This window comes from Drosophila serrata, unplaced genomic scaffold, assembly GCF_035046125.1.
Source record: "Drosophila serrata isolate PLE 108 unplaced genomic scaffold, ASM3504612v1 contig_165, whole genome shotgun sequence".
Classification (NCBI taxonomy): domain Eukaryota; kingdom Metazoa; phylum Arthropoda; class Insecta; order Diptera; family Drosophilidae; genus Drosophila; species Drosophila serrata.
In genome coordinates, this window is record NW_028257063.1 from 3,189,445 (window position 1) to 3,213,819 (window position 24,375).

The 24,375-nt window shown below is 40.1% G+C and overlaps 2 protein-coding genes across 2 annotated transcripts in view; one reads left to right on the plus strand and one right to left on the minus strand.

Annotated features, from left to right (window-relative positions):
• The window catches only part of Stacl (SH3 and cysteine-rich domain-containing protein), an 86,493-nt gene extending 78,487 nt beyond the window's left edge, over positions 1 to 8,006 (plus strand). Inside the window, 2 exon segments of the mRNA XM_086827106.1 lie at positions 2,345 to 2,539; positions 2,611 to 8,006. Of these exon segments, the coding sequence (XP_086683232.1) occupies positions 2,345 to 2,539; positions 2,611 to 5,241 (2,826 nt within the window). The 3' untranslated portion in view covers positions 5,242 to 8,006.
• Positions 8,007 to 9,108: 1,102 nt separating this feature from the next.
• On the minus strand, positions 9,109 to 22,745 carry LOC110177049 (uncharacterized). Its single transcript, XM_020943565.2, has 5 exons — positions 21,424 to 22,745; positions 13,294 to 13,673; positions 10,823 to 11,043; positions 10,193 to 10,764; positions 9,109 to 9,945 (listed from the first exon to the last, which is right to left on the minus strand). Exons 1-5 carry the CDS (start codon positions 21,641 to 21,643, stop codon positions 9,590 to 9,592), a joined length of 1,749 nt encoding a protein of 582 aa, XP_020799224.2. The 5' UTR covers positions 21,644 to 22,745; the 3' UTR covers positions 9,109 to 9,589.
• Between the last annotated feature and the right edge of the window lie 1,630 nt (positions 22,746 to 24,375).

A 24,375-nucleotide genomic window follows, 5' to 3' on the forward strand; every position in this document is an offset into this window, starting at 1 on the left:
TCGATGACTAGGAATTAATACAATGTATATGTGATATACTAATGTTTAAAAACAATGAAATGAAAATACGATAAATGCAAAACTGTGAATGTAAAACTGTAAATATAGTTTTACATTCACAGTTCTGCATTTTCCTCTATATCTAACGATCGTTTGTATGGCAGCTCTATGATATAGTAGTCCGATTTCCATAAAATTTTACACTAAATTAATATATAATGGCTATATATAAAATTTGATAAAATTCTGTTGAAAACTGCAAAAGTTATATATATTTTTTTTTTTAATTTTCCGATCATTCCTATGGCAGCTATATATAATTATATATATGTGTATATATAGTCCACCGATTCGCTATGCTTCGACTTATATAGTAATAAAATTATATAGAAGAATAACTCCATAGTTTCAGTCAAACAGCTTAAATTTGTTCCAAAACAAATCTCGCACATCTGTGCATATGATTCCTAACTAGTTCTAACATCCCCGGAACGAAGTGACTGCTGCCGGCCAAGTACCAGATATGTGTTGTGTTACAAAAGTTGCAAGTCATTGTTTATTAGTGTTCAAAGTTAGTCACTGATCATAGATACTTACTGTCCAGAGTTACTTACCGATTAAAGTTACTTAATGTTCATTGATACTTACTAATCATAGTTACTTACTGATCATAATTACTTACTACACTTAAATACTTACTTATCATATTAACTTGCTGCTCATAGATACTTACTGGTCATAGATACTTACTGTTCAGAGTTACTTGCTGCTCATAGTTAATTGTTCGTCATAGTTAATTACTGATTATAGTTCTATTAATCGTCCGATTTTTCCTATATCAGCTATATATATGTATATATATAGTCAACCGATTCGCCATGCTCCGACTTATATAGTAGTAAAATTATATTGAAGAATAACTCCATAGTTTCAGTCAAATAGCTTAAATTTGTTCCAAAACAAATCTCGCACATCTGTGCATATGATTCCCAACTAGTTCTAACATCCCCGGAACGAAGTGACTGCTGCCGGCCAAGTACCAGATAAGTGTTGTGATACAAAAGTTGCAAGTCATTGTTTATTAGTGTTCAAAGTTAGTCACTGATCATAGATACTTACTGTTCAGAGTTACTTACCGATTAAAGTTACTTAATGTTCATTGATACTTACTAATCATAGTTACTTACTGATCATAGTTACTTACTGGACATAAATACTTACTTATCATATTAACTTACTGCTCATAGATACTTACTGGTCATAGATACTTACTGTTCAGAGTTACTTGCTGCTCATAGTTAATTGTTGGTCATAGTTAATTACTGATTATAGTTCTATTCATCGTCAGATTTTTCCTTTATCAGCTATATATATGTATATATATAGTCAACCGATTCGCCATGCTCCGACTTATATAGTAGTAAAATTATATTGAAGAATAACTCCATAGTTTCAGTCAAATAGCTAAAATTTGTTCCAAAACAAATCTCGCACATCTGTGCATATGATTTCCAACTAGTTCTAACATCCCCGGAACGAAGTGACTGCTGCCGGCCAAGTACCAGTTATGTGTTGTGATACAAAAGTTGCAAGTCATTGTTTATTAGTGTTCAAAGTTAGTCACTGGTCATAGATACTTACTGTTCAGAGTTACTTGCTGCTCATAGTTAATTGCTGGTCATAATTAATTATTGATCATAGTTCTATAAATCGTCCGATTATTCCTATATCAGCTATATACATATATGTATCTAGATAGTCAACCGATTCGGCATGCTCCGATGTATAAACTTGTAGAAGTATATGGAAGAATAACTTCAAATTCAAATAGCTTGCTTTTAAATATGTTCCAAAACAAATCTCGCACATCTGTGCATATGATTCCCAACTAGTTCTAACATCCCCGGAACGAAGTGATAGCGCCGGCCAAGTACCAGATATGTGTTGTGGTACAAAAGTTGCAAGTCATTGTTTATTAGTGTTCAAAGTTAGTAACAGATCTTACATACTTACTGGTCATAGATACTTACTGATCATTTTTACTTACTGGTCATAGATACTTGATCATAGTTACTGATGAATGCTATTTTGGCTAAACTATAAGTATTAAAATCATTGATTTGTCGACAGAATTGTCGTATAAAAATATAATTAAATATCAATTCAAAGAATGGGATTATTTTAAGCTTAGTTAAGATCAATTTTGCAACTCGATTCTATAATTCAATAGCAAACTGAAAATCAATGTAATTTCGGCTCCCCTGAGTGTATTTCCCTTTTTTTATTTTATAACTATAAATATCTTTAAATTGTTACAATTAAAAATAAACCCTAAATCCCTTAGGTAACTGTCATCGATAACTCGGATCCTGACTGGTGGAAGGGCAAGGTCCTGGGCCGCGTTGGGTACTTCCCATCCAAGTACTGTGTGCGTCTAAATGCCAACGAGAAGCCCCTCCAGGTGACCCACAACCTCCAGGTTTCGGATAGCGAGCGTGGCGAGAATCTCACCCTGCTGCGTGATCAGATCGTCATTCAGGTAAGATAAAGTTAGAGCTACTATAACGTTATCTTACCCGTGAAATACTCCACTTTCATCCCCAAAAAAAGACCGGCGACGAGGTCAACGGCATGGTTATGATCCGTGCCGCAGAGCACGGGCAGGGCTACTGCCCGATCAAGTATCTGCAGGAGGTGTGACAGCCAGAAGAGGACGAGCCGCCATCCGACGAGCGGGACAGACCGCACAAGTCATCCCTGCAGACGTCGTCGCGGACAGCGGACAAGACCAAGCGTAGGATTAGAATTGTAGTGTCCGAGAATCACAGTCTAGCTGGTAGTAGCGTTGCACCCGCATCCACATCCGCATCGGCACCATCCGTAACCACATCCGCCTCCATGCACCACCTGAGCCAGTATCATCATCACCACCATCAAGTTCCCCGCGAGTCCGACACGGAGACGAAGCGGCTGAACATCGACTATGGCGACGAGTCCGGCAGCGCCGACTGGGACAAGGATCGAGAGGTCCTGATCCTCTCGGGAAGGCGGAATAAGAACGACAAGAACTGGGAGAACTGGGAACGAATCCGTGAACAGAAGCTGGAGAAGATGAAGGGCATCTGCTTCGAGAGCTATCGCCAGTCGAAGCGGGACAAGCTGCTGCAGGCCAAGCCAAGGCCCAAGCAGCTGGATCCCACCTGGTACACGGACAACATCTATTCGAACCGCTCTGATGACATGGACGAGGATTATGTTCCCGATTGCCTCAAGTATGGAACCTTCCGCACTCTGCGCGACATCCACGAGCTGGACGAGAAGAGTGGTGTCTCAGGAGCCACGGAGAAGGAGCGCCGCGGTGAGGGTGAGGGATCCCCGGGATATGGTCTGCACCGCTCCAAGAGCTGCAAGGAGTTCCAGTATCCCAAATCTCAGAGCTGGTGCTTCGAGGGCAATGTCTTTGAGGCGGGCGGCGGTGTGGCCAGTGGCAGTGGCAGTTCCGGTGGTCCCGGAGGCACTGCTCCGCCTGCGGCCACCACTTCCATCCTGAAGAATCGGTCGGGTGTGCCCAAGTCATACTCCTTTAGTGCCACCACCAAGACCATGCCCTTTGACATCATCGACTACGAGCTGCCCCCCGCCTCGAATACGCGCCGTGAGAAGCGGGAAGCGTACCGCCGGAACATGAATCAGCTGTGCAGCAGCAGTCTGGACCGCTGCTGTGCCAGGGATCAGTGCACCAGTGCCCGCTGTCTGCTGGAGGATATCTATCCGGGTTCAAGGATGCGACCTAGAGCACCGGGAGCGGGCAGTAGCCGCAATCTAAGTGCCGCCGATTGGCTGTTCGAGGAGCGTGGAGGAGGCGGAAGGCTAGCTCCTAGGATACCAGCCACAGCGCCCACGGTCATCTGCTGCTGCTCTGCGGCAGAGGATTGCTGCTGCCATCGCCAGCAGCAACGCCAACAGCCACCGCCTTCCGTCTCGGGGCGTTCCCATGCCCGGCCACATTGTCCGGGTCATCATCCCGCCGCCGAGGAGGAGGAGCATATGCACTGCCGCTATGACACCGATCTGGAGCATTTTATACGCGCCGAAAGGGAACGACTGCTGCTGCAGGACAAGTTCCTGGACGAGGATGAGCGGTATTTAAGTGCAGCTGCTCCACGGAGTCCGGGTCGACGCTATGTCACATCGGGAAACTATCAACGCCCCCCGCGTAGCAAGTCCCTGCTGGAGATGCAGCCACATCCGCAGGCCACACTGTTCGACGAGGATACCTGCTCGGATACCACTGAGATTGATCTGGAGGATTTCAACATCGATCTGGAGAAGTACTGGGAGCAGCTGGACAAGCCACCCAGTCCCATCAATATGGACATGCGCCGGAATATGCACAGCAGCCTCAAGGTGAAGAATGTGAATGTGAGATGCTATAATAATGGACAGCCCATAGATCTCCATGACAGGGAGCATGAGCGGCTTATGATCAAGAAATCCCTGCTCGAGGGTATGCCATCGCCGCCGCAGCTTGACTCCAGTGAGTCCTCGACCAACGTTGGTGGTGGCTATCATCCATCTTTTTTTGACTCTGCGCCCGCGCCAGCTCCTGCCTTCCAGCACCGTTCCTCCTATGGCCATAATCCGCTCACCCAAGGCTATGGTCACAAGGTGTATCCCACGGTGGATACGTTGCCCTCGTATCAGTACAACAACTTTTATCCAGAGCACTCGGGACACTCGACGGTGGGCAGTGTGTTGACCCAACAGCCGCCGGCGGGCATCCACCATCCATCGGCGGGTGGTCACTCGGCCCTGAGTCTGATCAACAACATCTTCTCCATTTACAAGCCCAACAAGTATTCGCCGGAGAACTGCCAGATGAACTATGAGAGCAAACCGGAGCCGTGCAAGAAGATGAATATGCCCAGCACCCGGCGTCCCCTGGGAGGAGCCTCGGTTCAGCAGCATCCCATGCAGCATCCTCCCCACGACTATGTCCACTCCTCGATGAAGCGACCGCTGCTGGTGAGCGCCGATCAGCCGCACTTTAAGATCATTCCCGAGAAGACGGGTTTGAAGATATCCCCGCTGCTTAGCTACGAGGATTATGGCGGGGGAGAGAAGGCCAGCCTTCATCATCACAGGCTGAGTAGCACGGCGCGGCCTCTGATGCTTCCGCACTGATGGTGCTGGACCTTTCCGTGGTATGGCAATGGCAATGGCAATGGCAATTACTGCTAGGTTGGGCAAGCCCTAACACTAACTAACTAACCCCTCAGACCCTCAAAATAAAATAAGAAAAGACTCGCGAATAGCAAAACCCAAGCGCACAAACTGGGTCCAGCCAAGGAAGGGAGGAAGCTGGGCAGGATCTTCGAGGCTCAACTTCCGCTTTCCCTTAACTTAACACCACCAACTCGCCGTCTTCTTCGTCGTCGTCCATCCGCACAAGTGTTCCATCGATGCATTGATCCTTGAGAGGAGACCAAATAACAACAACAACAACAACAGCCATACCATTGGAAACAGCACTCAGACACCAAGAACAACAAACAGACAGCCGAAAAAAAGGATACAAGACCAACTTAGTCAAGGATATCAGATGTCAGATATTTGAAGATGTCAAAGGGACAAGCGTAGGCTTAGTAGTAACGATTTGATTAGGATTAACTCGCAAACAGGATACCCTACCATTCCCCCTCGGACTCACACATACATGTATGTATACAATCAATGTGCTTTTAATTCGCTTAAAATCGCTAAAAATGTAATACAGTTCGCTAACACAACAACAAATACAAATACAACAAAAATCCAACAACAGATACACTAATTTTCGAGCAACTTTTAAGCAATCAAGGCGCGTTTTCAAATAGAACGAAGCGTAGACCTAAGTCGGTATTATATATATATATATATATATATATATCGTTCATATCGCGTTTCATATTCCAATATGAACAGACACACATATTGTATACCTTAAACTCTGTAGCAAGCTAAACGGATTTTATTCGGAAGGAATATATATATAGATCTCTACCTGGACTTTAAACGTCTGCGGGACTTATTTCGCGATCATTTTGAGGAGAAAAAAAAAAACTAGAAAACTAAAAGGAGAACCGTTTTTATTGTTACCAAAAATTTTTTCTATTTTTTATACCAAACAACTTTGAATCAACTAAACGGATTGAGAATGAGATCAAGATCAGAGTTCACCAGCTAGGATCGTTAGGGCTAGAAAGAAGCTTTCTCCATGAGTTGCGGCTACTAGAAGGGATTATTATACGGAATACCAGTGCATATGCTATGCTATATATACCAAAAATATATATATATATAATAGTATGAGCTATATGAGCTAGGGATTATTTATGGGAGGACTCGATAGAAGCGCTTTTTGTAAACTAACTAGATTTGTATCGAAATGTGAAACATTGAATATGATAAAACATGAATTGTACTTTTATGATGTATGCGTATCCACTGGCCTTATTTATTGAAAAAGTAACCAAAAAATATAAATAAAAATAAAAAACAATGAGCTGAACCCTCTCACACCACAAAACACACTGACACAGACACATGCAGAATAACAACTTGAGAATTACAAGCAAATTGAATTTTCACAAAGATTTTAGCTTAAGGCTTCGCGTCACCTTTTGTTAATTGTTTTTTGGCGTCCAATTTTACATGATAACTAACGTAGGACTCTAGACAAAACAACAGCAACAACAACAAATCGAAACTATCGAGCATAGATTAACAACTATCGAGTATTTTGTAGTGCGTAAGCTAAACTAAAACCCAAAACAAAAAATAACTATAAACCAAATGAGAAGCGAGAAGATTTTGAATTTGAATTTATTTTTAACGACTTTTGAATACAATGATGATGACATTTTATCAGAGATCGTTTTTTATCTATTTAACATTTTCTTGAACCACATACAACAAACAAACAACAACTATTTGCTAAGTGTACCCTATGGCCTATGAGTTAGTTAGTAAGAGTAACGAGTTTTTCCAAGCCCCAAAAACCCCGCTTTGACCACTGGACCGAAAATACAGATACAGATACAAGTGAGGAGAGATACAGATACAGGACAGAAGGACAGTATGACACGCGGGGGAAATTCTGCACAAAACCCAATCTAAGAAATATCCATATACTGCACCCAATTAATTGTACGATATATATATATCGAGTAACGAGTAAAGAGTAACGAGTATTTACGATCACATCTAGCGAGTAAGTTAAGAAAGATGAATTGTATTGTAAAATGAAATGGAATCGACAAACACGAAAACGCCCAAATCTTATGAGTATGTAAGCAAAGCCGAAAATATAAAATTCAAACAGGATAACCGCTGGCCCCAATGGCCGCCGGGACATCTAACTGCTGAAATTGGCAATTAAGTATATAGGTAATACACCACACACACCACACACACCATATGTATGTACAATGTAGTAGAATTTTCGACTAAACTAGACAGAAACTTGGCAAAAGTAGCGCCTCATCTGTGCAAGTCCAAGGATCCCCGAGAGTCCTTCGATATTAGAGATTCCAAAATCGAATTGGTACTCGTTCGTTTTCACGGGGACCATGGCCTCACTTCACGGAGCAGCTTCTCGTTTTTTAGTGTAAATTTTTTGGTTTTACATAAGCGTAAGGAGCAGCAGGATTAGATTGAATGCAACTTCCGGAAAAGGAGGAGGTCTCACTAGCAACTAGCTAGCAGAAAATACTTGTAAACAGTAACTAGAAAAATGGAACAATATAATATCAGAGCAACGTAATATATCAGTTAAAAAAAAAGTAAGACAGCGAGAATTCAACTCATTTAGCACTCACCTGCAATTTGAATGTGAAAAGCAAGACACTCTCCCCTCAGCCCCATTGTCCCCCAGCTTCTCCGATGCGACCCCATTAATTTACCTGAATTGCAAATAAAACAAAAAAAGAAAATGTTCAATTCGATGTGAAAAAAAAACAAACAAACATTGCTGTGTTTTTTCTGCTTTATGTGTGGGTTAGCTTATTTTATTTTATTTTATTTTATTTATTCGCTGCCGCCCCGAAAGTAGGCTGCAAACTGAAGGCTTCTCCAATGGAAATGTCAGCGGCAGATTCAACGTTTCCACTGCACAATGGATTTATTTAAAGGTAATTTAATTGCTTGAGTGCTGCAAGTGAATGTATTTATTGAAAACCCAATTAAATTATTAATAAAAAATAAAATAACGATGTTTCTTATGACTTTAAAGCAGCTTCCAGATCAGTTTGCAGCGAAAGTATTTATATCCGGTCCCATAAAGTATATATATTATTGATCAGCATCATTAGCAGATTCGATCTAGCTATGTCTGGAAAAAATTTAATTTTTTCAAAATTTTTTTAAAATTTTATAAGAGTGTTACCCCATTACCATTAAAATTTTTAAAAATTGAGAAATTTCAGAATTTTTGAAAATTATAAAATGAGTATGCAGATTTATAAACCTAATAAAATTTAACGCAGGACCACTTTCCGAAATAAAATTGATAGATTTTTGACTTAGTTATGCGATTTTTAAGCTTTGACATTTCTAAGAAAATTGTTATATAAAATCACTATAAGTATCGGTTAAAACATATGATCTAATTTTATTCAGAAGCGTCAAATGAAGTGAAGGACTCATTTGCGACCCTATAAACCATATATATTCTTGATCAGCATAAAAAGCCGAGTCGTTCTAGCTATATCTGAGCAAAATTTATTTTTTTAAAAGTTTTGAAAATTTTTTAAGGGGACACATCGTTAAAAATGTAAAAAATTTGAAAATATTTAGTTTTTCTTAATATTTAAATGAGTATGCAGATTTGTTAACCCAACAAATACCAACTTAGAACTGCTTTCCAAATTGAATTTAATCAATTTTTGCCTAAGTTATGAACCATTTCCTTATAAGGTATATTGATCCATTAATAAACTGAAAGGATAATCTACGAATTTCTGTTATTATTATTATAAACATTTAATTTCATATTAAATATATTAAATAACTATTGTAAAATAGTAAATTTTACTCCTATAATCAAAACCCACAAAAATACATAAATGCTTACTTAAACACTTTTTCATTTTATTCAGTTTAAATTTATATCACATTAAATTTTAAATTAACAGAATTACAAAAAGTTAGTCGATTCGTCAGTTGATGCTGCTGCAGCTGCAGTTCTTTACAAACTTTACAATCATCTTCATTAACATTATCATTATCATTTTCTTTTCAATTATATCGGAAGCTAAGGGGGTCTGCCGGCGACAATGTCGGCGTTGACAGGACGGTTGTTGGATTATTTGTTACATTATTTTGTTACACATTATGTTTGTTATATTATTTTGTTACATTATTCCGTTTTAATGTTATTCGTTATTAGTTAGCATACAGATATAGTCAATCATTTAACATAGAGTCACACTTAGGTCTATCACTAAATTGGTTTAAGCTAATTGCATCAGAGTCAGTCGAAGAGATGTTGGGACCTTAAAAGCTACGTTCTTCCAGGTGTGTGCGACAGGTGTCTTGTCAGGCTTAGTGGCTAGTTCGTTGTCTGTTCCTGCTGCTGCTGCTGCTGCTGCTGGGGAGGAGGATGTGGTGTTGCATCACCTGGCACTGCTCCGGCTAGTGCTGCTGCTGCTGCTGCAGCTGCCGCTGCTGCTGCTGCCGCCGCTGTTGTTGTACTGGCTGCCGTTGCATCCAGATTCAGCGTATTACTGCTGGCCGCCTTCTGATTGGGAAAGAGCACCGAGTAGGCTGGCGGTGGATCCAGCTCCTCGTAGTTGGGCGGCGAGGTGGTACCCAGGTGGTCCTGGCCACCGCTACCGCCTCCACCACCATTGGCAGCGGCCAGCGCCGCCTCCCGCTCGTTGTTGACCGCATGCTGAGATGCGGAGGCTGCAAGGGAACGGATGGATTCAATGTGAGAGCTCAAGCGACAACAGAGAACTGTCGGTTTAGGAGGGGGATTTTAGGATTAGTTGGGGTAACAATTGGCGGAAAGGTTAGGCACGGTCATAGCATATGAGTGGGGGTTTTTGGATGATGATGAGAAAAACGATAAACAGGGAAACACGCATGAGTACAATGCCAGATGACAGTGCCTTACTTTGGTTGAACTAGATTACGGTGCAGTTTAACGTACCCCAGAGGCCGCAAATGAGCAGAGCTCCGCCGCACAGGAGCATCCCAAGCATCAGGTAACCCCAAGGTCCATACTTGGACAGATCCGAGTGCAGACCCGATCGCGTTGAATTGCGTCGAGTGAAACCACTTCCAGCTTCTGTGCCCACACCCATCTCAATGGTGTCATTGTCCACCTTGGGTTCGACAACATTCGTGTGTATCCTGGGATCTATGGAATTGGGTGAACCATCGCCGGGCTTCTTCATGTCTTTGGTGTGCACCTTGCGCAGTGTGGTGGTCGTTGAACTGGTAGAGTTATCTCCTCCAACTCCCTCGCTGCTGCTGCCATTTCCTGGGACTACCACCGCTGGCCCCGTGGGTGCATCATTGGCAAAGAGATTGCGAAACACTTCCAGGGCAAATTGCTCAAAGAGATCCGACTCCAGGCCGGCGGGCAAGTGACCCGCACCCGGGCGACGCTTCTTCGAGCACAGCTCGTAATCCTCGTCGCTGTCATATTCGTTGCTATAAGGACAATGGCGAATGCCGTCGCAGGCCAGCTCCTTGGAGATGCACAGAATGGGTTCATCCCTGAAAGATTACATTGTAATTAATCCAAGATTTAGATAGAGTGAAGTATAGGACTTACCCTATCCTCAGGCACTGATGCTTGCTGCCATCCTTGCACTGCTCTCCCTTGCCCAACACAGTGACCATTAGCTTGGATCGCAGCGTATTCATGCCATGTTCCCACACGATCCTTACACGACCATGGAAGAGCCTCACAGGATCCTCCATCTCCGAGGCAGTGTCCTCCAGCTGGCAGGGATCCACACGCCACTGGGCCGTGTGCGGGTCCAACGAGCTGAACTACGGGTTGAAGGTGGGAGATTGAGAATTATGTAAATAGAATTTTGCAATTAAGGCGAGTTGGCTAAAAGCGTGTCCTAAGTGCGTACTGGCAAAACGTGCGAGCAAACAGTTTACACAATCAAAATGCTAATCGCTAAAATTCTCGCCTCAAGCCACGCCCACGCTGACGTGACACGAATTTGCCAAGTTCAACAGAACGATCAAAAATCAACGATCAAGCCCCGCGAATGCAAACACACATAATGCAAAATTAAATATTTACGCTGGAAAAATACGAAAAATACAAAAAGAAACCAGCGGGAGACGATCTACGACTTGTGAGTATATATAAAAATAAATCCATTAATATATATCTTTGCGCTGTTACTGTTTCACGTGCCATGATATATACAAAACAGAGCAATGGATACGAGAATGGGGTTCATAGCGCTTTGTGTTTTCTGTCCCAGGTTCAATAACTGGAGACTTGGCTGCTTTGTAAGCGTAGTAAACAACAATTAACTGCGAAAAACGGTTAAACCCGTTTAAGAAAATAATATTAACAATAATAAACAGATTGATTGACGATGCCTGCCATAGTGATATTTACAAGCCTAGGTTCTCTAGCTCTCGAGCTCATTAGGAAGCGATTCCACCCCAACGCATCAATTTGCATCGCCTGACAGAACAAAGCAAAGGCTTCATGCAAATTGTGGATATGTGGATATGTGTCCACTCCCTAGAGTCTCCATATTCTCGAGCTTGTCCAAGTTCCCAGTAGCATAGTTTTGCCTTTATGGCGTCGCCAACTGTCAGTCAGTCTCAGTCGTCAGTCCAAGTCGATGGATTTATGGCGACGCGACGAGCAAAATTGCCCAAAGTGTTGCTTTTTTTGCTTTTACTGCGTTTCGCTTTCCTGGCCAAATGATTCGTGTTTCAAACGTGTTTCAAATACAAAAAAAAAATATCAGCGGAGGAGAAGGAACAAAGCTTGAGTTCCCCGACTTTGAGATACCCGGTTTTATGGTAATTCCTGGCTAACAAGTCCAGAAAAGGTAAACTAATAAAGCTGAGTGAAATTTTATTCACAAGAAATTGATTTTAAGAGCACATGTGTTGAGTCTTTAAAAACAATTGGTATAGGTATATATTTACTAAATAAACATTTCTGATCAATATAAATATTGTTTACACAGTGACAAAGAGCACTGAAGGGGATTAAAGAGCATTTGTTAAAGCTGAAGCCGAATTATGATATAAAACTTACATAGCTTATATATATTATCTATCTCTATTTTTCCACTATCCTAATCCCCCACATATATACCCCTATCTCCTCCGAGTACCCTGTATATTAACTCCCTCCCAAATGGTAGAAATTGGCGCACTTATGCAAATACGACGACGCTTTTTCTAGCTTTGACTATCCCCAAAAAAAAGGGAACTTTAGTGCGGAGTTTGTTTTATTTTTGCTTTGGCAGAAAGTGAAACATTCCCCCAGCATTGGTTCAATGTCAAGTGGGGGAACTTTAAATGGAAAGTTTCTTATTTAATCGAGAACACCTTGGCAATGTCAACGATCAGCTGCTGACGAATTACGCCTCGCCTTGCCTTGCTATTGCTCACCCATGGAAACTACCTGCCTGCCGGTAATTGGAGACAATTTCAGATGTCAAACTGTCTCATCGGAAAGCCACAAAAAAGTAACAATGTCAATTGCAAGTACTTTATATAATCGATATAGTTACTATATGGAATTGACTATGGAAACTTGGTAGTAATTTCAGGCATAATTTCTATGTTTTGAGGCCTGAATTGTAATGAAGATTTGTGATTTAATCATCTAGAATTTTGTTGAGTTTAAGATGTGTTCTGAACTGTGGAAATTTACTGACTGATGAACTCAGCTTTTTGACCTTTTTTTATATATTTTGAATCCGATTCTCACACTTGAGTGCTGCGCATGCGCAGTGGAGTGGTGTGTTTTTTCCTAAAGCTGAATGAATGGGATCAAAGAAACTGGCAAATAATTCAAGAGGAAGGTGCAGAAAATGGCAACTTGGCACTAATCAGCGAAGTACAAACTACACTTTAAGAAAAGAAGGGGTTTTAAGAGGGGTTTTAAAAGGTATTTCAGGTACATAACTTTTCCTCTTCTTGGTATATAGGAAGTTTTTCTATTTCCCGTAAATTTTCTTGTTACTTAAACTCAAGAGTCTATAGCATATTCCTCAGACAACCTTGAAATTAAAAGCCAAGTTCACTTACAATATTCAGCGGACAACTGCGTCCAACCACCCGGGAAGTTGTCGTTGAGTTGGTCTGTCCCATGACCATGGCAGCTTCCGATTTGGCCGTCCTCCTTAGCTTAGATGAGTTGGTGGCAGCCGCCATTATATTTGTGGCCGGACTCGTAGTTTCCGGATCCGGTTGAGGTTGACTGTGCCTCAGCTTGGGCAGGATGAGGCGCACTATGAAGCCATAGCTGGGCGGAGCACTCAGGATGCGGGCACAGGAAGGATGCTCCTCACCATAGGAGCCTGGCTTGAGCTCAATGATGAGACTGGACTCCTTGCCATCGCTCTCGATGAAGTGCTCATGCTGGACACTGCACAGGGGCTTGAAAGTTGGGTGCGAATGGCGATCACCTGAAATGTAAGAGATTTCTTTAGATCAGTTAATAGAGAGGTTTCAAATTCACAGAGTGGCGCTAATTTGGACAACAAAGAGTGGTTTCGTACGAGAAAATAAATCAAGTTACCAACTAACCGCAATATGCATGCAGACGACATCCGCGAGTTGTCAATCAATAAATAAACCAAACCATCGTTTGAACAAAAATAAAGCCAATGTGACAAGTCTAAAAATATGTTATTTGGTGTGAATTGATATGGAAATGGTTGTATTGATGGATTGATGGATGGTTGGTTATATTGCCGCCCAAAAGGTGCTTATCACGCTCTCTTTTTTTTCCTTTTTTGCGATGATGAAACCAAGTTCCAAACAAATACAATTTCATATTCCGAAATTCAATTAATGCGAATAGATATATAGATTCTACAATAATTGAAACCAGCCAAGAGTAGTCGCAAGTGTATTCGTCTTTGTTCAATTATTTTGCACTCGATCTCGAACTTTGCTGCCTGGCAAAGGTTAAAGATTCGCACAGCCACTATTAAGTACTTCAATTAATAAAATACAAACACCAGCACACACATTGTTGCTCGTGTTGGAAAACTACTTTTGTGTATATATTTTATATATACACATATCCATGTATCCATATATCCATCCATATTCTGGGTCAGTGACTGCACCACATATACGTACACTATTATTATATTATTACCCGAGATGTGGATGTTGCAGCAACAGCCATATTGTGTGTGTTCATATTTCACATTTGCAGCTTTTCAGCCGCCCTCGCTCTGTATATATACCCTTGCCACAGGGTATGGTAGTATAATAATAAAGAGTATTTTCTTTTTAACACCATAAAATAAATGTAATGAGAGGAGGTATCTCCAGTGCTTGGCAATATCTTGAGAAGTAGGTATTAAACTTGTCATATGTTAGTACAAATTATGTTTAAGAGTAGTTACATTTAAATTTGAATATTTTGAGAAGCTTTTTAAATATTTTTAAGACCAACAAAAATGTATTTGTGTACTCTTTAAGCTTATATTTATTAAATGATTAAAATTGGCACTGAAAAAGTCAAGTAAAGAAAGTGCTCTCCTTGACAGATTAAGAAATGATTTTAAATTGAATATGGCATGACTTCCCTAAGTATTTTTCCTAAATAGAGATATTATAATAAGAGTTATATAAATATCCTTTAAAGAAGATCGATATAATAACAACAAGTTATAGTAACTTCCCTTTCCCACAGAGCATTCAACTTTCGTTGAAGTAAAACTTTAACTTCCCTTTTCAATTGTTTCTTGTTTCTTTTTTTTCTGCTCAACAATTGCCACACAGCATTTGCGTACACTATTAAACATTTTTATTCGCTGCCCATGTAAAAACAATTTGCATTTCCATCTCGCGCCCAAGTCGCAATAATCATCATGTGTGTGAGTGCAATTTAGCAGCTAATTCCCATTTCGAACTTGACATTAATAGCCAAGTTGGTTCGTTTTTCGTCTGTCTGAAGTTGCTTTCAATCATCGTTTCGCCAAATGCACTCAATTACATTACATTACAATTAATGGCAGACATTTGGACAGTTTATAGGGGCTATTATTATGTGTAATCGATTGAGTTGTTCTAGAGAAAGTTAAACAAATAACACCCATTCAATGCTCGAACCGCATCTTCAATTAGTCGCAATTGTTACAGAATGAAAAGCCATTAGCACTGTAATACAATGAATTCCATACAGTTAAGTAATGATTAAGGCTTATATTCCGAGGGACAGGCCAAAAGCTGTACAAATGGAGCGTCATTGCTAATTGGGTTAAAAGCACACACAAACACACAACAAAATGCTACACATATATGGCTTAAATTAATGCTCAACCTGGGTTTTGTTTTTGTTTGTTTTTTGGGGTGGCTCTAAGAGTAGTGGAGTTCATATGGAAATGGGTTTACGATTTACAAAAAGCCAGCCAAGCGGGCCCAAAAGAAAGGGCCAATGTTCCACCCAATTTTTCCCCCTAAATATGCCGTTAATAATTTGTCTTCTTTTTCAGAGCAGAACCGCTCAGCGTATTACCTCTTTTTTTGGGGAAAGCAGAACGCTTTCCCGGGGAAAGTCACCAAAGCTATAGGTTTTAGGCCCTGTCCAAAATAAAAGAAGCAAATACTTGAAACTTGTACCTGAAGCCCAAGAGAGCTACGTCATTTTCGTTTTTGGGCAAGGTCAGGTTAACAGGCCCGATTATACAGATAAACATTAACACAGGCAAACAGCAAACAAAACAAATGAAACTGGCACTCAAACATAAAAACACAAAACAAATTACAACAAGCTCTTGAACACCGAAAAAAATGTTGAACTTTTGACTGAATTTGATCAAGTTTTCTATGAGATGTGAACATTAATTATAAATGTATTAATCAAATCTTTATGCTTGAGGTAATAATATTGATTGAAATTGATTTTTTCTCTAGCTGAAGTTAAATTAATAATGAATCTTTCTTCAGGCGAAACTCATTACTTGCTGAATTGTATTTATTGTTTAATTTTGATTAATTATTTCGCGGAATTATTTAAAATGTAATTGATTTGTGGCTTTCTTTTTTATAATTATGACAAAATGAAGCACAAAGATCTTAGAAGAGATATACAACTTGAAAGAAATTGTTTTATAGTACACAAAACCTGAAAAACTTATTTTACAAATATATTATAACATATATATTTTAAATTTAAATTTTTGTTTGTGTGTGTTTGTTTTAAATTTTATGGCTAAATCGAAGTTTTTAAAATATCAAATACCAAGACAAAAATGCATTAATTTCAATTCGGAAAACTGTTCTATGTTAATTTTTATTAGCTTAATAAATCTGCATACTCTGTTTAAAATTTAAAAAATTATGAGATTTTGTCAATTTTTGACAATTTTAATGATGAAACCCCTTATAAAAATTACAAAATTTTGAAAAAATTAAACTTTTGCCAAACGTAGACAGATTGATTCTGATCAAGAATATATATGGTTTTTGGGGTCGGTAATGACTTTTTCACCGAGTTTTAACCTTCCAACTAAAAGTATAATCCCCTTCAATGTTATAAAAATAACCCATATTTTCTATAAAGCTAAATCTACAACAGAATCCAATACAGTTTTTCCCTCAGTTTACTTCTATTTATCGGCTGATAACTCGCGAGATATAACTTTGGCCGGATGGGTGGTGGGTGTGTGTGTGTGTGTGTGCGTGTGTATCTGTGTGTAGGTCAAGCAGCAGCCACTTCAATTTGAAAAGGGCACATTAAAATGCGTAGTCAATGCCAATCCACAAGTTATAGTGCCTATATAGAGTCCCCAACGAGTGGGCCAGTTGTGAGCTGCTGCTGTTGGCTTGGACTTGGATTTAGATTTAGACAAAAACGGAACTTGGCCAAGAGCAAACTGCAACTGCTCGTGCAGAGATTGTCAAGCAGTTAGAGGGCCTGGCTGAATGTTGGTTTCAGCTTCTGTTTCTGTTGCTGTTGCTGTTCTTCTCTCTCTATCTCGAGTGGCGACTGGGCATAATAAATTCTGTGGCTGCCACGCGATGCGGACGCGTGTTGCATGCTGGATGGCTGGATGGCTAGATGGATGGATGCCTGGATGGATGGCTGAATGTTTGGATGCTGGGGATTCTGCTCACTCGTCATAATTACGCCCGGCTGCCTGCGGCCAGAGGGGGGGCGTGGTTTTCTGGTACGGGGCTTAAAGAACAGCAGGGAAAGGCGGAAGACACTTGAAAAAAAAAGTTGTTGTTAAAAATTACACAACACTCACGCACACACACACACGTATAGCATATACCCCCGAGTGAATGCCACTCGACGCACAAACAGAAACAAACAAACAAAAAAAGCAGTCTACAAGTGCAGTTTGCTATACTCTTCTCTTCCGCTTAAATCCGGGGGGTTCCCATAAAACCGTTGATTCCGCCAAGCCATAAAAACCCTTCAACAAGCTTGAAAGTTTCACAATCGAATTAGGGAATCGATATTTTATCTATACAAGTCGACAAGTGCCAGCAATTGATTTAGTTTTGAGTGTGTGTTGCCTTTTTACAACGAATTTAAGCCCTCTCAGAGTGCTTAGTTCCTGCTCCTGTCAAATGTGTTTAATTAAGACGGTAAATCTATAAATATTTGTTTATTAATTCATTAGTGAATGGATATAAATTACCTTTAGTTTTTCAAAAGGTATCATTAACTAACAATAAACACTTGTAAAGTATGATAAATAAAAGCTTGCTTTGGTTTAGCTTCCTAGGAAAAATGTTTGTAATAGTTTAAAAGAATTTAGTTGAAAAATAAGTAGATACAAATATTATCTATGCTTTAAATAATCAAAATAAAATGATATTAAAACACTATAACTTATTTATAACTAAAATTATTTGCTTTAAATAATATAGATAGAATAATATTAAATTCAGTACTTGTTTAAATACTTTCAATATCTTGAGAATCCCTCTTTATAGAGCATTTGATCTTCTACTATTCCCGCTCATCATTCCATTTGCTTTACTTTTATTTGTGAAACTACAGAAATTGGGTCAACTATCAAAGTCAGAATGGCAAGGGTTAAGTGCTTGTCCCTCTTCCCTGCTCCCTGTGGCTGTCTCTATTTCTCTGTCTGTGCCTCTGCCTCCGGCCTCGTACCTTTCCCGCTTTCCCGCCTTTCCCGCTTTTCCACACTCAGTCTCCCATCTCTCCCACTTTTCCCCCAACACACGAACGTGCGGCGAGCTTTGGACACTGCGCTACATTTCCCGTTGGCCAATTTTCCTAATAGGTCAAGCGAATGTGTCATCATGTTGCTGTTGCTGCTGCTGCCTCGGTTTCTTGTCTGTTTGTGCCCCGGCTAAAGAACGACAAAATAAATAAATTGTACAATAAACAAGAAATCAGGCAACTGGGCAATTGTTGCACTAGAAGTTGCTGCTGCTTGCAACTCGCTGCTGTTGCGTGCAACACATTGCCAGTCCTAACGGCAACTGTTGCTGCTTAACTGGCCAGCCAGTCAGCGGAAAGCCAGTTGAACATGACTCCTAATGGCCATATACATAAATCAAAGACCCATTTTCAGCACTTGGCAGCAAAAAGTAGTATCGGAAGGAGACGAGAAGAGAAGCTCTTGAAGAATTGGAAGCCACCCGAAAATTGCTACAACTAAATGGCAGCTTTTCCAGCTTTTGTTTTAAGACAATTTGCATTTTAATTAAGAGCTCTCGCTGTTTGAAATTGAAAAACCGAGGCTGGGTGAGTAAACTAATTGAACCCAGATGACATCGCTACAATATACTATTATATATTCGTAGTAAGAATCGGAATACTTGGAGGAACTTCTCCGCAATCCCATCCAATCCGATCCAATCCACAGATGGCTGCTGGCAACATATGTTAATTCCATTTTATATTCACAACAGCGCAACGGCAAAAACAGAGCTGGAAACCAGTTTGCAAACATGTATATGGCTAAATATACATATGAATGTTTATGGCTGGATAAATAACTCTCTGGTGGTCGCGGTCTTGCCGCTTTGTTGTCTGCTAGCCAAAAAAAATAACAAAAACTTCGGATAAAGTAAACACTATTCCAGATCAAGATTCGCGACATTCAATTTGGATTTCATTTTTGGGTGAAAAACTAAAAGCTAAGCACTTCTTTTCGCAAGGTATAACTATTGATTTCATTAAAGTTTGTTTACTTTAAACTTGATAATTCCATTTACTGATTAACATAATAAACGCATTCCATTTATCTTATTTTTGCCACAATAGAAATTCCATTAATATCTTGTTTATAAATAAGGCATGTGCATTTTGATAACACTTGATCAAATAAATATTATTCCCCATCAAAATGATTTGTTTAACAAATTACCACTCATTTATCATTTTCTTTATATAAAATATTCCATTAAATATCAAGTAGAACACGATCTAATTTCTCTTTGGATTACCCACTTATTCAGTACTGTTTATGGCCTATAGATCACTGGGCCTCACTTTGATGTGTTACCATTAACGTTAACCCCTGGTTGCAACGGTGGAGATTTGCCAATCTGGCTCTTTGTTCGGGCCATAACTGTATTCAATGAGGTCGTCTGGCGGTTGGGTTGCCTTTCTGTTTCTGTTTTTGTATTATTTTTTCCTTTCTGTTCTCTCCGCTTTGTTTTTTTAGTTTTTTATTTCTGTTTCAAGTTTCACAGAGAAAAAGTATTTTCTTTTATTTGTCTTACATTGTTTTTTAAAAAATATCTTGCCGCAAAACTTCCGCGTGATGTATTTACGGCTTCACGCTGATTTTAAGTTTTATTTGTATAATTTTTATTTATGGCCAGAGCTAGAGAGTCAAATGATTCACAAAGTCTCGCGCTTATCAGCGGCCCAAGGTGGCTTATTCATAGTAATCGAAACTGTTTTTTGTTGGCCAAAATTGATGGCAAGACCATGTGCACGAGGCTTGGCGGGATCGGATCGGTCAAATGCGGTTAAGATCCAGTGTGTGTGGGGGAACCGACAACCGGTTTCCCAAACAGAAAACAGCACAAATAATCGGTGATAAAATTAAAAGCACACACAACAAATGACAGTGGTTCACAATGCGCGTATTCTATACCCACGGCTATATGGGATGGGTGACTAAAAAAAAAAATAAAGAGCCCATAATAGCAGAGATTAGAAAGGCAAGTCAGTAACTACAGTCAATACCCCGCAACCGGAACAACTAATGACTTTTAGAGGTCTTTACATTAGAGTTAACTGCTGTAATATCATTTAAAAAGGTTCTTCATCTTTTTTAAATAAGATTTCTTTTAGGTTAAGAGAAATTTTAAGTTGCAAAGAAATTCTAGACTCGAATTTCATAAAATAAATGCTAAATTGAATGTAATTAAAGCAAAGGTACTTAAGGCCAGTTTCTACTTTTAATTAAGTACCTATTATAATTAATTGGGAGAAACTTGAGTTGCAAATTGAGTTCAAAAGGTAAGACTAAAATACAAAATTAATATATAAAATAATCTTACTTAAATATATAGAATATTGCTTAAGGAAGTAATATAAGCTTTTAGTAAAACTTGAGTGTCTTGAAATAATTTCCACTGTATGAAAATTTATAAAAGTTCACAGAGTTCAAAATAAGTGAAAACAAAATTTAAAATTCATCTACAGAGGAAATATCTCTTTTTTTTCAGAGCCAACTCAAGTGACCCGGACACCTTGAATGCATTTATCTTTTGCAGACAAACTTTCTTCGATTTACGGCAATCCAAGATTGCGGAAGTTCAATCTTGAGAAGATCAACTGTAAAAACGAGAAGTGAAATCGATGTTTTGAACTCGAGTGTGGCTGTGTGTGCGGGGGAAGTACCTCTTTTTCTGACCAGATCTTATGACCCGATACTTCACACACCAGTTCCTCGAAATATGGCAATTATATGGACGAGCACTTGAGGCGCCACAATTACCAATTCTTCCCAGCAATTCTTCCCCCTCCAACACCCATTCACCATTTCACCACCTTAGGCTGAGGAGGCAAACCTTCTTCTCACAAACTTTTTGCACACAATGAGGAGGAGTTGGGTTGATTAAAAAAAAAATGTATATTAAAACAAGACTGCTTTTCCCAGGCACATTTTCATTAGGGTCTTCCCTGGGATTTTCAGGGGACTTTCTTGAATTTGATACGATTTTCATTAAGTTTTGTCAATGGGGGGCACTAACCGAAGGAGGAGACTGCTGCACTTTGGACGATGGCAACGCTGGCGGCCAGGAGCGTGATCAGCGCCCACGCTCCGTAAATTTGCAGAATCCGATGGCTGCCGCTGTTGCGTCGCTGCTGCTGCTGCTGCTGCGCCTGCGCCTCTTTTTGCTGTGTTTGTTGCTTTTGCTGCTGTTGTTGTTGTTGTTGCTGGGCGCAGCGAACGCAGGCGGCGGTCGCCATGTTGGTTATCTGTCTGTCGGTTTTGTTTTTGTTGCTGTTGTCGTATATTTCTTTTTAGTTAGGTTTTTTGTTTTAAAAACAGCTTTGCAGTGCCGTTGATCGTCGCGTCGTTTTTGTCGTTTGGCTTTGCCTCTCCTATCGAATTTCACTCAGCGCCTCAGACACAAAAGCCGTTGCCTATTTGGCGATTCACTCGGTTAATTGCGCAATCTGGTTTGCCGCCTTAAAGCCAGTTGTTCGCCGCGTAGGATCCCCCGTTCCGGGATCCGTTACTCGGGCAGCTCCACGCGCGCGCCCTTCCACGAAAAGGAGCCGAAACCGTAGCCGAAGCCGTTTGCTGCTCTCCACTTTTTTCCTACCTGTGCGCCGCTGTTCGAACTCGCGAACTCGCTGCGACGACCGATCGTTTGGAATTGAGTGGAGCTTGGTCTTGCTTGGGGCCGTCCACCGCCCAAGCACAGCTCCAGCGCGATCTGAGGCAGAGCGAGTAAGAGAGGCGGAAGCTTGAGTCGGCGCTCTCTTTGGCCGCGGCAAGCTCTCTTTAAGCTTAGCGAGAGACGGAGTGCAGAAAAACAAAGTAACACGTACACAATGAGAAATAATTTCGGTATGTTCAAAAGAATTAAATGAATTATATTGAAATTTAACAAAATTTATCGGGAAACACAGAAAAGTAAGATCTAAAAAATAATAAATAAATACTAAACAGCCTTACTTCACCACTTAATACGGATTATTTGAGCTTTAACTCTATTTTGCCCAAAGCAACCTTATGGCTATTTACTTTAGATCTTAGTCATTTCGTAAGATTCCCATGTTTACCCTAAAATCACGTATACGACATGTTGGACTACTCGAACTAATAATATTTATCTTAATTCAAAGCTAATAAAAATTGCAATTTATTTTTATAGCTCCAGTTGACGAATTCGAGCAATACTAAGCTCCCTTTAAAAAAAATTAAAATAATTTTGGTAAGACCACACTACGTATGAGTAATATTATTTTTTTGCCAATTGTTTAAATTATGTGTATAAAAATGCTGGACTCAAAAATTTAGTGGAAATTTTCTCGAAATAAAGAACTTACGTCATGTAAGTTATTAATCATTAATAAAAACACTTACTAATACAAATAATTTATACTTGTTTTAAGGGAAAATACTTTTTAAATTTACAATCTTTATTATTCTTTCTTTATATATTCTGGTACAAATCGTGGCCTATATTTGTCCCCCAAATCATTGATCTATGAATACCTTTTCTTGCCGTGTAAGGCTCGTAAACAACTGTAACGCTGCAAATCAACTAACAAAGAGGACGCCAAGACACGAGCCAAGGAAGCGGTCTAAAAGAGAAATCGCAAATCGTGAAGGAGCACTGAGGATTGAAGGAGCAGATGGATGCGGAGTGATGGGGGGGGAGGCTCCCCTCCTCCATGTACCAATGACAGAAGCAGAAGAGGAAAAACAACAACTGGCATCAGCAGCAATCAGTGCAACCGTTTGTGCTCACTGTGGCGCTCTCCTCTGACTCATGGAGCTTACGGCGTCAAACGGATTTTTGCATTCGCTTGTTTTGTGCATTTGTCGTTGTTCGTTTTGTTGTTGTTGTTCGTGTTGTTGTTGTTGTTGTTGTTGTTATTGCTGGCCGTGTGCTATATTTTTTTGCAGGCCCTCTTGTTGGTTTTTTTTTTTCATTCGTATGTTTTCTTGTTTTATTTTTTTGGCTGGAGCCGAGGGAGTTGTGGGTCTGTAACCCAATTTTCAAACGAGTCAAGTCGATATGCGAACGAAAGAAGCAGAACAAAGTGTGCTAAAAAAAAATCAAAAATCAGCTGGAAAAGGCAAACGAACAAACCAAAAACAAAAAAAAAAACTCAAGGCGACGAACGCATTGAGTGTGGGAAGACAGAGAATACGAAAATTACAGCAAAAGACGTTCTATGGAAAAAAAATCGAAAGCAGTTCAAACAACATGTGTCAAAAGGGATGAGCACGAAACACAGCTCAACGGACGAGAGATGAATGCACACCACATGTTCCCCAGTTCTGCATCCCACACATCCCATATCCCACATCCCAATTCTCTGGTGGATGTGGGCCAAATTGGGAGTTTACCTTAAGCCCGGCCAGATGACAGGACCCGCTCGCCTCCAAGGCCAACAACGGATTGGGAAAGTGGGTTAAAGCCCCGTTGATCCCCATAAATTTTAAAGTCAGCGAAAAGAGAGATGAGGGACACGCGAGTTTAGGTCAACAGGAATAAGCGATAAAAATCATTGATTCTTTTGCCAGATGAATAATAATTACCTTTTAAACACCGAAGAATAGTGTTCAAGTTCCTAATTTTTAGATAAACAAGGCAGGTCTTAAGAGCCATTAACCGTTGTTTTTACTACTGTTGTTTTTAAAACTTCAGTTAAACCAAGTAATTTATAATAATAACTTTTGGCCATATTCCGGAATTTATTACCTGGTATTATCTCGAAAGATTTAACAACTTGGGTCTTGGGCTTTATTTGTCTGGCTGCAAAAAATAAATATTGAAAAAACTCTCGTACATTGCATAAGTCAAATAAACATTCAAAAACGTATTGCCAGCCCCTCGAACTCCCTTCAAGCCACAACTGTGACTGGCTCACTCTTGGCAACAGCAACGTCGATTCAGCCGGTATATAAGTAGCATAATGTGAACAAACCAGGCTTCATTTATACCCTTCTAGAGGGTATC